Here is a 14,758-nt window from a genome sequence, read left to right as displayed (position 1 = left end):
TGGTCGGTTGCTGCGGCGTTGACGTTGTTGAGATGAACATGGATGTGATTTGATTGGAGATGATGGAAGAGTCAAGACCAACCGTTGGAGAAGGTTGAGGTTCAGATGTCGGTGGGGCGTTCTAGCTCTTGCCTCAAGAGGAATGGTTCAGGGGCGCGGTAGGCTTCTCGGGCCAGGGTCCACGGGGCGCCTGACCAGGGGGGCTTGGGGCTAAGGAAGCGCTTTTTGGTGAGCGAGCACCCTGCAATTTAGCGATATTATTCCAGTTCACTTGAACCTTGGTTGATTTTGATGATTGTTCATGCTATATCTGAGCATGATCATGGGTATTCTCATGGTGTTGGACGACAATTACTTGATACATATGTTGACTCTCGCTGATAAATAACACAAAAAGTTATGTTTTCACTCTCTTGCGTTGTTCATCCTTTATGTAAGGTATTCTCTCCCCAAGACAACGCCACCACGTCACTTTATGCAGGTACCGTGCAGAACCTGAGACGCCACGCGGGCCAATTAAACCTCCAGACTCTTAATCACCGCCATCCCGAGATTTCGTTGTTCTGGCGCCCGCCACATTTTGGTTTAAGGCGGCGAATGAGAAATGCCCACAATCATCGTCAAGTGACGAATGTTTCGAGGAGCGCCAGCTATCCTCTATCTGTACGCATGTTGCACAGCATAGACAACAGCGCGTAAATCAGGTGAGGCTGCTTATTTACCTAGAGTCTGTAACTGCTGCTGTGCACATTTACCCCTATGTAGTCGGGTTGTATGTATGCGGTGAGACTCCTCCTGGTACTGCTAGTCAGCGAGGTAATTTCAGCCTTGTGCGCTGTAAACGCCAGGACCTGCAATATGCCGCCGTGCGTGCCTGTCTATACCACTAGAAATGTCCGACGGGATCGACAAACCTGGCACGCAGGATTAGTGTAACTCTGACAACTAAAACTCGAGCCATCACCGGATACCAGAGATTCCCGAGTCTTTGAAGCAATGTCCATGTCATCCTGGCGCAGTCTTGCTACTCCAAGGAGGTCCATCGTCAAGGAAACGAAGAGCCTAGAACCCAAAAGTCAAACATTTTTCTCACATGTCGAGACTGTCCCTGGCAAGCTGAGAAGTTGTTGGAAAGAAAAACCCAGAAACAAGTCCCTTGCTTGCTTGACCGCGATTTGGCAGAGTCAGACAGAGTCCACTCTCTTATGCAGGCTTCCACCAAAAGAGATCTTTTCTTCCCTGCCAAGCATTTCCTCGGATCTAGAATGACTCAGATCCCGGGTTCCAACTTCCGACCTTTTCTGTTCTTTTCTGACTAGAGACCATGGCTGTGACGAGTGATCTGAGACTGGTAGCTAAGCCTCATCGGCATACGGCAATCAATGAACTACAGTTCCTACACTAACCTCTAATAATAGTAGATTCGTAGAGAAGATTGGTCGAGTCGTACAGAGGCACATGGGTAGATCATAACTAGAAATGACCATCAATTGCCGATCCTCCAGAATAGAATCAGCCAGCCAGACTGGTCACTGGACGGTGTTGGTTACCCAATCTGGTAATTAAATTCTCGTTATGCTTTCCAACAGGCTCTGACAGCGTTGATCTAAGTTTTGCTTGCTTGGATGAGGCAATTTTGCATCAATATGCAGGTACCACAGACTCAACTAATAGATCCAGATCCCCAAGTTGCACATATTTTACGAGGAATATGTCTCATAGAAGACTTCAGAAAAGCCACGTCCTTTCGTATACGTTTCACTTCTCAGCCGCCTCCGGCCAACCCGTCCCCCGATACCATCCCTGTCGTTTCATCAAAACCCCTTGGTCCCTGTCTCGTCTTGTCGCAGAATAACGAGTTACCAACTTTGTTTCCCCACTCGTAAATTACCTCTTACCTCCTTCTTCTGTCCTTCGCGGTTCCAACGGCTTGTTCTTGGCACGTTGACGGCTTGTCATCTCGATAATGTCGTTGTCGTCTTCATATATCAAAAACACCCCAAGCAAGGGTTTAAATTCTAGGAACGCTTTTTGACTCCTTTTCTAGATTTTTACGAGAATGTTTATTATTCGGCTCATTTTAAACATTCAAGCCGCGCAATCGCTCATCTTATCTCGTCTCGTCTCGGTAATCACTCATGCTCATAGGCAGACTTGGCCTTGGCGGGCGGTTCTGCTGTTGACCAAAGTCCCAACTTATGCTTGATACATGCTAAATAGACTGTCGAGATATGCTGACTGCGAATCTCATCTCATATTCAAGGCACGGTCACATCCATCATGAGGCTCTTTATGCGCCGAGTTACTTTGAACCATGCCAATTCTAGCCCTGTCGTCAGCTGCAGTTGGCTGCATCTCCAGGGAACCTCAAATCCTGCATGGTGTCACTATCCACCACTCAAATGCGCTGCGCCCTGTTGTGATTTCCGATCAGGTAGACACCAAGATTGCCAATCATTTACCGTACTCGGGTAGCGTGGGACCTGGATATCCCCTCGATCTCTTGGACGCACCCATTCATCCCGTCTTTTATTCCACCTCCTCAATTCGTGGCCGAGGCTTCCCAGCTGCGTCCACCAAAGTTCCGCCGGGGTTGACATGGAGGCCCGCCAGCTGCGTGAGTCCTGGACTGCTTGTTGACTCTTGCGGCGGGAGGATGCTCGCCATTTGCCAGTTCTCAAGGCTTTCAACCACGTCCTTTGCATGCTGTTGGACCAGTCCATCGTTGTCCGTTTGAGCCACATATTGCAGTGTCCTCACAATATCGTCTCGGCTCTCGTCAGTCAGACCAAAGCCAAGTTTCCTGCCAGACTCCTTAGCAGCGTCGAGGGCCCTCACAAAACTTAACACGTTCAGGATGGCAGCTCTTCGTAGAATTGCCGTCTCCATCTCTCGTTCCATTGCTAGGATATTGATGCAAAGGTCAACGCTACCAGATACGAGCGTTGGCCCAATGCCTCCTATGTTCGTTTCGATAGCAGCGCCAAAGATTGACAAGGCAGAAGTTCGTATTCGAACGTCTTCTGCGCCTCTCTTACTTTCCCATCCTTGGAGAATTTGAGCCAAAATGTCATTTCTAGCCCTCTGTTCTTCAGTCACTTCTTCTTCATCCAAGTCCATATCATCGTCGTCATCCTCCTTTTTCTTCTTCAGCTTTCTGAGCTTCTCATCACGAGCTTGTTTAGCCATAGTTTTGGCTCGATATCCACGACGTCCAGCGATGGACAGCAAGGTCTCGCTAACTTGGCGTGCAACATCACCGGTAAAGGTTTCCCCTAGTCGCTGGATCACTTGCAGTAAAGCTTCTCCAAACCGCAGCCGAACATCCGTCGTAGACTTTTCCTGTGGGTCTAAGTAGTGGTCTAGAAGCTCTTGAACTGCCGATTTAGGATGTTTGTTGGCCAGCTGAGTATAAACTTTGATGACTCGAAGGTTTATGTAGTCGTCGTTATTCTCGAGTAGGGTCGACAAGAGCACGGCAACTGCAGGGATGTCGAGGATTGGGCTGTCTTTAAGTATCAGACCAGAAAGCAGGTTCAATCCTTCAGACACGATGGGGGCTGGATTATCATCGCCCCCGGTAACATATTCCATGGCCAATTTATATGTCCTCTGATCTTCGATCTGCCGGGTGCTGGGGGCCGAGGCAGAGATATCATCCTGCTCCATTTCGTCTCGGTACTTAAGAAGCAGCGCTAGGTTCCTTGCTGTAGGTGACAATTGTGGCCTATCTTCATTGCTCAATCGTTCCAGGGAACTCTCTACAATCTTGAGCTCTTCTGGTTTAATGTGGGATTTCTGGAATGTCGGTGCAGTGATGACCAGATTCAGTAAGCTCAGTACCACAGCGAGTAGGTCATCTGCTAGCCTCGACTGAGTATCTGCAGTAAGAACTTCGCATACCAACTCTAGCAGCTGATCAAACTGGCTCACGAGCTTTTCTGGAGCCTTGTCCATCAGCTTATGTAGAATAGTGACCTCGAAAAGATTTTGCAGAGGTGAGTCTGCCTTTTCATCCTTAGGACGCAGATCAATTTTGATCTCATCATTTGGTTTGTCTGCTGTTTCAATCCAGCGCTTTAGGAGGCTCAAGAAGATGGATGACACCTCTGTGACCGAGCACGATGTGGTTATGAACTCAACCAGCTTAGCTGCTTTGTCTTCGAGTTCGTTCCAGTTCAACTCGATGCCTGAGTTTGAATCAAGTCCACGAGGCTCTGTGATCTCAATATCGCCTTTACCTTTGAGTCGGTACTCCCAAGGCTTTTCACTTCCTTCTGTGGCGCCTCTGCAGAGGAAGTTTCGAACAAATGGTCTGACACTTTCAGAATTACCGAATATCCTCAAATAGGCCTGTAGCAGTGCCCTCGCAGGCTGAACAAAGTTCTCTTCCGTACTAGGAGGTGGGTTTTGCCACGAAGCGAGAACCCATATCTGTACTAATACAAGCCTAAGGAGACGTCTGCATAGCCCAGGTGAAGAATTGGACATCACGAGAGTCTTGAGGCGCTGTAGCGATGTTTTGAGAGAGTGGGAGGTGACGAGAACACGATCACGGCTGAGATCAGCAATTTCCTCGTCTTCTTGCTTAATGGTAGTAGAATCAGGGTTGGCCATCGATCGTAATGTCGGATTTATATCCTGGACTAGGGGCTGAACAAATGCATTCCAACCGGGAGATCCTATTTCTGAGTTTAGTCTTGCTTATAGAGGTTGTCTGCTATTACTCACCAGGTGCACCATATTGCTTGTTCCCCAACACACCATAACCTACGATCTGAGAAGCGGTTTTCGCGAGTTCAGGGCCAGCAGTTCCATCGATGAGCTCAAACAACTGTCCTGAGATGCCTTCGAACCACGCTTCCGCTGTCATACTGGTTGGAACTGATGAGAGAAGTTTCGTTGCAACGGCGACACCTTCGTGTGTCATGCTAGCTCCTTGCTTCTGTGGCCCAGCCTTTGCATCTGGAGTTCTGCCAACATTGCTAGGGTGTACTGAGAAGACAAATTCCATGGTTCCACGGACACCAGTTGGGCGTAGAGGAAGGAGGGTGAGAGTCTGGACCAGAGGATCTCGTAGCCATTGTGGAAGAACTGATGGCTTAATAAGTGTGTTTAGGGCAGGCAAGAGTTTCCAGACTGGCGTTCTTGTAGTCTGTTAGTGCCCTGATATTAAGATACATGATTGCAGTCAGAGTTGCATCTCACCTTTCGATGAGTTTGTCATATGCTTCGAGGCCCGATGCCCGAGTGCTGGCATCATTATTTGGATCAAAAGCTTTTTTACCTGCCTCTACTATCTCCTCGAGTATTTTCGGGTGTGCAGCAGCAGAAGATGACGAGCTTGCCATGCTGCGCCAGAGGTTAATGATAAGCTTCAAAAAGATGTATAGGTGAGGTGAGAAGAATAGAAACGAGAAAAAGTCAATTGGTATAGGGTGTTTGTCATCATGATCCAAGAGCTCCAGCCTTCATGTGCACTCCACACTGTATGTACTGTGAAGAGGCTGGATCAGTCACGTGCAGGCGCGTTTGCAGTGGAGGCCCACATATTTCATCGCGTCTAATCTCTCAGTGTGTTGAACTCGACTTTCTCAGTCAACAACCACTTCGTGATGCTGTTCAGTTTCTAGGATTCTCTACTGGAGATACGACACCCGCCAAAAGGTAAGATTCATACAGATCAGCTTTCTGAAGCTCCCGATGCGGTCAAGATGAGCTCCTTCACTTCATCCAACACGCGCGACGCCTCCCCCACAGTCCTCCGGTCCTCGTTTCTCGCAAGGGATCCTATCGTAGGCACCCGCATCATTTGGTTACCCTTCCATATGCCGCTCTCGAGCCTGTAACAGGACCTCGTGAATGCCGCAGCCGGATTATGGTGGGTAGCGCGTCCTGTATAGGACGTACCAAGCGGGCGGGTGAACGAGGCTCGGAACTTAACCCTAAGAAGATATCTGGTTATCAAGTTTTGCGCTCTTGTCGCCCAAGTCGTCTTTTATGCCGGTGAAGCACCAGCTGTCATCATGCCCGCTGAAAAGTTGGATGATTGACTGGTGGCGCTACTGCCGACGGACAGGCGAGGAGGGCAGTCCAGTCACCGTTTGGGTGCGCGAGAGGATCGGTGCCATGAGTCGTTTGGTAAGAGCCTCTGGTCTGAGGACGCTCGTCAGCCCTTTCCGCTGGAACCAGCACATTGGTCAAAAGTAGACCGTCTAGTCGTTGCGATTAGCTCTAGCCCTGGGTCTTGGAGATGGAACTAGTCTGACCACTTGGTCACACTGCTAGCTTGCCCATTACGCCCAAGCAGCTGAGAAGTGGGGCTTCGATCTGGCCTTCAAACAGCCAGTCAATGAATTTCATTCATGTCCCGAGTTTTCGCTTGCCGGAACCGCCAGTTAGGGTAATTCCATCTGGTGCAGCGGGCAACTCGCGGAAACACACAGAAATTCGGCGACTGACATATCTTGCCAATCGTATAGTCCCCGGTCCTTCAAAGCTGTTCATGGCATGGCGCGTTGCTGCACTACTTCACATCCACCCAACCCGTTCGCACACTGGTCCACACCACATCACTTACTACCGGTGTGTGACGCTCCGCGTCTGGTCTGACCAAGCGCATTAACCTCCAGCCATGGGTCTCAATCCCTTGGTCATGATGGGCGCCAGCAAGCCTGCAAGGATCAGAAGGTCTAAACAGGTCCCTCAGGTCCGCCGAAAGGTTGAACTGAGACGAAAGGGTGGTTTTTATGGATGTCTTTTGTCCACCCGTCAACGCCCTCCATATCTCTCGCTGGCGAGAACTTTGGAGAGGAATCAAAAACTAGTCCTAGTTGGCAGCGCGAATCATACAGAAGGAGTTCTCTTGTCAGTGTCGGTGGGTTTTCAGACTGCGTTCTGCCATGACAACTTTTGGTGGAGTCGTGTTTGCGAAGGTATTGGATCATTATGGAATTGTCAGCTCACGAAACAGTCTTCACCTTTGCAATGGCCGTTATTGCAGGAGGATACTTGTGGTTGGTGTTGGAAGCATCACCGGGACCCATCTCGAGTTGGAGTCAAAGTTTCGTGCTTGTCTGGTGTCGTGAAAGACCCTTCCATCGAGTTGAGTCTCACAATTCTGTGTCGCACTGTTGAAGCTGGGTTGTATTGTTGGATCTAGGACAGGCCTTGTTGGGTACGGTAGTCCTGGCTGTTCTCTCGCCTGAAAATGGTGTGGAGGACAGCCCCCCGCGGTGAGGGGATAAGTCTACCCATTTCTTCTGATGATTGGACAAGTGCTAACATTCGGACAGGACCGGAGCAATCTAGATACACTAGCTGCCATGTTTGGGGACAAGTTTTCAGGTAAGTTCAAGATCTAAAGTCAATCGTTGTGTGGGGAAGTTGGAAGATCCCGTCTAGATCGGCATTCGGATCCGACGGATCGGAGAATTAGTGTCGTGATGTCATGAATGCCAAGATTTGCCAACGTCCGCGTTTCTTCACGAATATGCCATTGTAAATATCGTAGAAACTCTAAAGAAGTCCAAGATAATAGACTTGATCTGGATCGTCTTCAGCAATTTGTCTTGGAACTGTAAATAACTGTACAAGTATTACAACGAGAAGGACGGAGTTTGTCTAATTCTGTGCTTTTCTTAACCCCCCAAGCTTGCTTGTTGAACGAGCCAATAGGAAATATCCGATGACTGAGATACCTGGTTGCTGGTGATGTCACATAATGCAGGAACCTGCTCCCCATGTCTGAGCTGATGATACTAAACAAAAACAAGATTGCCCTGTTACCTTAGCTTACCTAGTCCGCTTATTCCTCATAAATTATCCCCTCCCTTCGTTTGCTCGCTCCCGTCTTGGCTCTGTATTCTCACGCTACTCTTCGAAAGCCAAGACTTGAGAGATATCCATCATGGTGAGAGCAGCATTCTTGGGCTTGTTGCCCGCCGTTATGGCCATCCCGGCAGCCGTTCCCGGTCCCGCACCAACGGTTTATCGTAGAGAGGCAATTCCAGCTGCTCAGCCTACGCAGGTTATGGACCTCGAGCGACGCGACATCATTGGCGATGTGGAGACGTATGTCGGCAGTCTTGTTAGTGGTGTTGAGACAAAGATCAAGGGATGGGTCAATTCAGGCATTCTCGACTTTCCAACTGGTTTCCCTACAGGCGATGCTGTTAAGAAGTCAGCAGGCGTCGACGACGATGATTTGAAGGCGGAGCCGACACAGGTTCTAAATATTCCGTAAGTGGCATAAATCATCTGTACGAATCACACTAACCAGGAGGCAGCCCATACGGCAATTGGACCAACAAGGGATGGAACGTTCGAGTGCACGGCAATGTTTACAAGATCCCCAACCTGAGCCAGGAGAAAGTCGACGACCTCGCCAATGTCTTCCTTATCGATACGAGTGTTGACAAACTGTCAAAGTCTCAGCAAGCTCAGGCTCGAAATGTGACAAAGTCCATCTTTGTGGTGCAACAGGACAATGTTGAGGTCAAGATAAACTTTGTGAACAATGTTGATGTGTCTCCTGATGAGAGCGGTGGTGCAATTGATGCGGTAAGCCAAACAAAAGACAACAGAAACATGGAATCAGTTACTGACCATATATCAGAGGGGAGGTTCGCAAAACATTACCATGCCATATAACACAACTCTTGAGGGCGACTTTGACGCTTTCGTCGTGCTTAAGAACACCACTGGCCCCAACAATGGCTATTTGATCCCCGGTAACGAAACTTCGAAGATCCAGACCCTCAATGTTTATGCTGAGGGTAAGAACAACAGCGGAAACGCAACCGCTTACCTCGTACCACCCAAGGGTATCACGATTGTCTCCGACATCGACGATATTCTGCGAGTGACAAAGATTTACGAGCCAAAGGAGGGTCTTCTCAACACCTTTGCTCGACCTTTCACTCCATGGATGAACATGCCCGACATTTACGCCAACTGGTCGTCTTCAGTGAAGGATTTGCACTTCCACTATCTCACTACGACACCTGAGCAGGCCACTCGTAACTACATGAGCTTCATCTACAACACTTACCCACTGGGCTCATTCGATACCCGTCCACTGAACTTCTCAGACGGCTCAGCGACACTGTCCATCCGTCGCTTCTTGCTCGACAAGGTCTTCCAGACCTTCCCTGATCGCAAGTTCATCCTCGTCGCCGACACGAGCAACTCAGACGTAATGAAGGACTACCCAGCGATGTACAAGGACTATCCCGGCCAAGTGCAGTGTATCCTCCTGCGCAACACCAGCTCCACCGACAGCGGTGACAAGTTCCCGTACAACACAAAGGGCTTCAAGGATATTCCCCAGAAGAACTACATGTTCTTCCACGTGCCTGACGATATCGCAAAGATTGACATTGCCAATGGGGGATGCTACAACAGCTCTATCAAGCAGAATGTGACTTTTGACTACCAAGGCCTTCCCTTTGGTTTGAGCGATGACGATAATGCCGCTGCGGGTGTTACACCTAGGTTAGGAATGGTTGTTGCAGGATTAATTGCTGCTGGTTTGGCGATGATGGCTTAGTTGGATTAGAGGGCGTTATTCCGGGGTATCATAGATTCAGACTGTAGCATAGGTAGTTACGAGCATAATGATTACGTTGAGTTACTCACGATAGACCTCACTCCTGTCCCCAGACGCTGTAATCGAAGAAGATCTCTGGTTCCATGGGAGCGTCAACAAGTCTGTCGTTGATAGGATACTCTACAATCGGTGATTACAGTACTCATACTCTTACCGTGACATGACATTGCGTTTACTTCATTTTTTTCCTCTTCACAAATTGTGCGTGTTCTTTCGTAAATCCGTATCCAATTACGTCAACCGGAATATATTCCGTCCAACGGTACATGAATAATTCTTCGGAACTTGTCCACCCGAAGGAAGCTATAAAATTCAGGGTCCAGCTGAAATATCGTATGACAACGGCACCTCTACCGCATAGATCGTATGAACACCATCCCAGGCTCTTGGATATGAGCATCTCGTTGCGGAAAATAACGTCCTGTGTCTTGAGTATTATCCGGCACTCCGTGCATCGTATCCCGTCGTATCATGGCTCAAGCAACGAATATGCACTTTGACTCCACTACGGTACTTGGAACTTCCAGGGTTGAAGAATTCCATACAACTGCCAAAGCTTATTGGGAATAGACACAAACTCTCTTGAGATGTATCGACGAGGAAGATGTACTGCACTAATGCGGCGAGCCCCGACTCTAAAAGAGATGAAATGGCCAGACAGCACATGCTCCAGATCACCAAGACAAGCCACTTAATACTAAATACATTAGCAGCTGCACTTGACTGAATCATGAACTGGTTGGTTTGTTCCTGGTTGTTGTCATGTCTGTATGAGTAATTGAGGTCTTTTCAGTAATTCTCTCAATCGTTCCATTCCGCTTCTGGAACGGGATGTTGTTTGTGCCATGACGCTTCTACCACTGGCACTAAGCTATGGATAATGGGCTGATGCAGGGTTCTGAAGGTGCTGTATCCATAGCGCGTAGAATCCTCGCGAGATCTCGCAGGCATCTTTCGCATACCGAGCGTTGCATTGTAAGAGGATGAGGGGAGACAAGGTTCACGCCAAGACCAGGGATGGCTGTTTTCTTTATTGTCTCTTTCTAAAGTTCCGGCATATCACGGATCTTCCAAGGAGGCCAAGTCAGAGGCTGAGAGTGGTCATCGGCTTTTAGAGCTGTGATTCAACCTGAGGAATTGTCCAATAGGATCTTAATTGATACCCGCGCAGCTGAGACATTGAGGCTACCTAGTCGTCAATCTTAGCGAGGTGTGAGGCGTGTAAGCTATTTCTAGAAGGGAGTCTACACATGACACAGCGGCATCCCTCAAAAGTTGAACTAGAGACTCATGGTTGAATGGATGGAAGCTTCTAAAGGCCCTAGACCTTGAAAAACATACTAAAGACTGGCCATGTTTTACGGGCGCTAGTGGAGACTGCTTTCCCCTGATCAGCTAGTTGACAGCGGCTCATATCCTATTTGATAATGGTGTTGTGGATGTCGAAAGCACTAATCCGTAGCTGCCGTGTCTGTCTCTTGCCAATTGAGCATGTTCCTGGACCACAGACTGCTCATTCAGGCCGGAAAGAACGGAGACCTACAGGTAAGTCCCCGCCTGAGCTCTTTCTCGATTCACACATTTTCTGGGCTCTGGCTCCATTCCATTGGAAAAGGCAAGAGCACATGAAGATGGCTGTTCGCTTGTCATTATTCGTATTCCCCACTCGCATCCAGAAGCCACCATCTCAATCTCTTCAATCTCACTCAGACTTCTCCACTACTGCCGCTACTGAAGAGAAAACAATGCTACAAGCAGGTACATTCATCCGCGGTCAATTCGAAACAAGCCGCATGCTTAGCACTGCATTCTGCACCTCTAACCGCGTCTCTGTGGCTACGCGGTTTGTCTGTCCGTGCAATACGTACCTCCGTTGTTCGGGGATCCTGACGATCCGCAGTCCGCGGGAGTAAGCGAGGCCGGAAGTCTGTTCTAAAACAAACCGTCTTGCAACAGCGTCAAATTACTTCATTACCGAAACTCAACCAATCCTCCGCTAATTGCAGGTACAACTGGTAGCTCAGCCTTGATGGGCCCCCAACCAGATATTGGCACCACCCTCACTGCAGGCACGTGGAGGCTGGTGGAAACCGTTGCACTTGGTCCCTTTTGAGAAAAGTTTACCGTTTGAAGAGCAAAAACGCTATCCATGGCTTTTTGCAAAGTCAAGTGCTACCGCTGGTCTAGCAGAAACGCCTCGTTCAGCTGCGGCTCCAAGCCTCTTCTTCAACAACCAACATCGTTCTTGACCCTCTTCGGCCCACAATCAATTGCGGCTCCCGTGTTGGTCATCGCTATTTAAGTTGGTTTGATATTAGAGCTTAGACTCGCGCGCCTTGTTGGACAATCTCTATCGGCGGGGTACCTCATCCCGAAACAAACAACGACTGACTGATAAGTCCTGCAGCCAGACAAGGATCATCAGACGAGCTCTCTTTCCGAGGCACGCCACATCTCACGACCTAGCCCTGGCTTCCGCGCCTTGATCTGATTCCTTGACATGATCTCGTGTGTCTAGAACTCATTACTGACCCGCTCAGCAGCAGGTCGACCACAACCAATGCTCCCTGAGCATCACATCACATGTCGTGTGCGTTTTTAGCAGATGATTAATCGAAACGAAATGAGATCAAAAACTGCCTCGTCTTTTCCGCGAAGGAAGAGGTCAGAAATCAATTTCCCGGCTCCGGAAAGGCCAAAAAGATAACAATTGTTGCCACCCAGTGAAACTCATTCGCGCCTGTTACATGATGATGTCCGAATAAAAAAGAAGCCCAAAAATAAAAACAATTGCAGATTGGAGTCCCCCGTCTCCAGAAAGGTTCAACAGCGCATGGGTATCTCGCGGGGGTTTTGTTTGCTTGCGGTCTTGCTCCAGCCACCAATCTCCCGCTCCATCCAATGCCGAGCGTCGCAGTCAGTCAAAAATCGTACACTGCATACGCCCAATGGCGCGTTGCAAATGGTCGGCGGTCAAGAGAGAGGCATGCCATCCTATCTCCCCGTTGCCGTCGGCACTCAATAGTCCAGTCCAGTCTTTGCCCGTCGATAATTATTTCCAGCTCTGCCGTCCTCATGTCGCAATTGAAGAAACCCTCTCAGAGGGTGACGCTCCTGTGCCCCTCGAGGACACTACTCTTCTCAAAATCGATGATGTGCCATGATGCTCGGTATACCTGGCATAGCGCTTGTGACGGGAATTGATGGTGGTGGCCGACTGGCCTTATCCCGAAGAGTCCAGTCGTCGCCAGGTTCTGAGGGAGCTACGAGCTCCATTAGAGTATATTGAAGAATACCGTCGAGAACTTGTGGGACAACAATATCTCGAGACAGTCCCCATGATGGTAATGAAGGTTCTTCGTTATCGCGCCCATCAGCCTGGAGCTATCAGTCAGTACCAGCCGAATGAATCGATATGCAAAGCGAATGTCCCAACTTACAAGGCATGATGCGCAAGGCGCATTATTCACCCAGACCCAGTTGGGGCAGTTATGTGTATAGAAGTACTTGCATCTGTACTTATAAAAACCACCAGCTCCACTCATTGTGCTGTTGATATCCAAGATAGAAGAGAGTTGTATGGCGTAGTGAGGAACGGATCGGACAAGGTGAGATATGAATCAATGGGCAGACGGAGAATGAAATGCGAGGAAGAGGCATAGACTCTTATATGAGCTGCCAGGCAATGGGAGGAAGTGACGTGAATGCGATTATTAGCACGGGGAGTGGACTAGGCTGGGGAAAGGGTCGAACGATTTGCTTGTACTACCGCTGAAGTGCGGATGGCCAACATGTCAAGGATACCCAGGGCAGAGCGGAGCTCTAAGTGGGAATGAGCTGGCATGATCAAAGGTGCGTAGTGTTTGCTCGACGGAGTACGACTTAGAGACTCGGGCGCTGACGTCTTAGGGACAACTAAACTCGATGGGAATGGCCGTTGGCGTCGCAATGCCATTTTGCATGGCATTGACTGATGCCCCCCCGCCGAACAAAACGATGCGATGTGGTGGGGACCACACCCGTAGTGATGACAGACAGGGAGCCCCTGTGAGCTCTGCAGGACGACTGCAGACACCTTTTACAAGCGACAAGGAGACATGACTTGGGTACGGGCAGGCAAAACAACGTACATGATTCTAATCCGACGATGGAATACGGGAACCAGCCAGAGATGACTTGTTCTTGAAAGGCCGGTCTCAAGGAGAAATCGACACTATCAACATATTTCGTTACTATGCGCTCATACAGCCGGGGAGGACATCCAAGCGCTTCCAGAGCACGACTAGACAAATGTTAAGAAGCATTAGTGGCATTCATGTGTTGCGGTTCCCGCCTCAATCTGCTGCTCCAGTACAGTATGTGTCCATACTGAAAAGCGAAGTGATAGGATGGGTCATCGCAGAAGCCATGTCGACAACTTAAACGGTTTGTGGTTCGTCGAGACGTGGGGCCATGGGACGAGAGCTATAAAGGGTGTAGCGTCCGGCGGAATGGCGTGAGGTTAGACCTGACAAGGGCGTGTCTACTGGTCTGGGGAAAGGACGTACTGTCCGCCATGGTCATATATCCAATGATACCGAGCTTTTGCGCATCCCTCTCGGAGTTGACCTTACTTGAGACGATGCATGATGATTTCCCCCCATCTATGGTCCACGCCTAAGCCCCTAGGTCCACGGCAATCACAATTGCTCCAACGCCGCATACAGGACAGTACCAGGTCAGGGCAAGAAACCCTCAACAGGAATAGGGAGGGGCGTGCTGTGTATCTATGAACATGTTGTGGTGTTTTCTTTTCGGGCCAGCCGGCGCCACGACCTGAAGCCAAAGACCCGTAGTTAACGGTAGGCTTGCTGCGGTCGTCCCATGCTACCATGTGTCGTGCCACAAGAAGAGCACGGGCAAAGATCCGATTGTCGGACGCGCAGTGGCATGGTTCAACATCAAGCAGGCCTTGTATAAAATTAATCTGACCTCACTCTGACTCTGTGGCTCTTCGAGGCAGGGACTTTGTGGGGAGGGGATCTCTGAGGCTGAAAAAGAAACGTCCTTAGAACATTTTGGGATCGATGCCAATGCGGCTCAGCCCAGCATCTGGAATGGAAGGACGGGAAAAAGCAAAAAAAACAACAAAAAAACACTTTGCTTGTG

At 49.3% G+C, this 14,758-nt stretch overlaps 3 protein-coding genes across 3 annotated transcripts; 1 reads left to right on the top strand and 2 right to left on the bottom strand.

Moving 5' to 3' along the window:
- Positions 1-2,262: 2,262 nt before the first annotated feature.
- Positions 2,263-5,351, bottom strand: FOBCDRAFT_297402 (uncharacterized protein; the record flags this gene model as incomplete). The annotated part of the gene is made up of 3 exons (XM_031188102.3): positions 2,263-4,682; positions 4,732-5,147; positions 5,209-5,351. 3 exons carry the CDS (start codon positions 5,349-5,351, stop codon positions 2,530-2,532), a joined length of 2,712 nt encoding a protein of 903 aa, XP_031035367.2. The 3' UTR covers positions 2,263-2,529.
- Positions 5,352-7,513: 2,162 nt separating this feature from the next.
- Positions 7,514-9,694, top strand: FOBCDRAFT_229876 (uncharacterized protein). Its single transcript, XM_031188105.3, has 3 exons — positions 7,514-8,241; positions 8,289-8,562; positions 8,618-9,694. Exons 1-3 carry the CDS (start codon positions 7,910-7,912, stop codon positions 9,548-9,550), a joined length of 1,539 nt encoding a protein of 512 aa, XP_031035370.1. The 5' UTR covers positions 7,514-7,909; the 3' UTR covers positions 9,551-9,694.
- Positions 9,695-12,693: 2,999 nt separating this feature from the next.
- FOBCDRAFT_49283 (uncharacterized protein) lies at positions 12,694-13,247 on the bottom strand. Its single transcript, XM_059612220.1, has 2 exons — positions 13,051-13,247; positions 12,694-12,988 (listed from the first exon to the last, which is right to left on the bottom strand). The coding sequence occupies exons 1-2, from the start codon at positions 13,153-13,155 to the stop codon at positions 12,752-12,754; spliced, it is 342 nt and encodes a 113-aa protein (XP_059465637.1). The 5' UTR covers positions 13,156-13,247; the 3' UTR covers positions 12,694-12,751.
- Positions 13,248-14,758: the final 1,511 nt, after the last annotated feature.

Source organism: Fusarium oxysporum, chromosome VIII (assembly GCF_013085055.1).
Source record: "Fusarium oxysporum Fo47 chromosome VIII, complete sequence".
In the NCBI taxonomy this organism is placed as follows: Eukaryota; Fungi; Ascomycota; class Sordariomycetes; order Hypocreales; family Nectriaceae; genus Fusarium; species Fusarium oxysporum.
This window is presented reverse-complemented; position numbering and strand designations above follow the sequence as displayed.

Excerpts from the sequence above, each read along its gene's own strand:
- FOBCDRAFT_229876 (XM_031188105.3), top strand. The coding sequence starts at position 7,910 with ATGGTGAGAGCAGCATTCTTGGGCTTGTTGCCCGCCGTTATGGCCATC. Across the intron at positions 8,242-8,288 it reads ACACAGGTTCTAAATATTCC|CCCATACGGCAATTGGACCA; the intron begins GTAAGTGGCATA and ends ACCAGGAGGCAG. Across the intron at positions 8,563-8,617 it reads GCGGTGGTGCAATTGATGCG|AGGGGAGGTTCGCAAAACAT; the intron begins GTAAGCCAAACA and ends ACCATATATCAG.
- FOBCDRAFT_49283 (XM_059612220.1), bottom strand. The coding sequence starts at position 13,155 with ATGAGTGGAGCTGGTGGTTTTTATAAGTACAGATGCAAGTACTTCTAT. Across the intron at positions 12,989-13,050 it reads CGCCTTGCGCATCATGCCTT|GCTGATGGGCGCGATAACGA; the intron begins GTAAGTTGGGAC and ends TGATAGCTCCAG.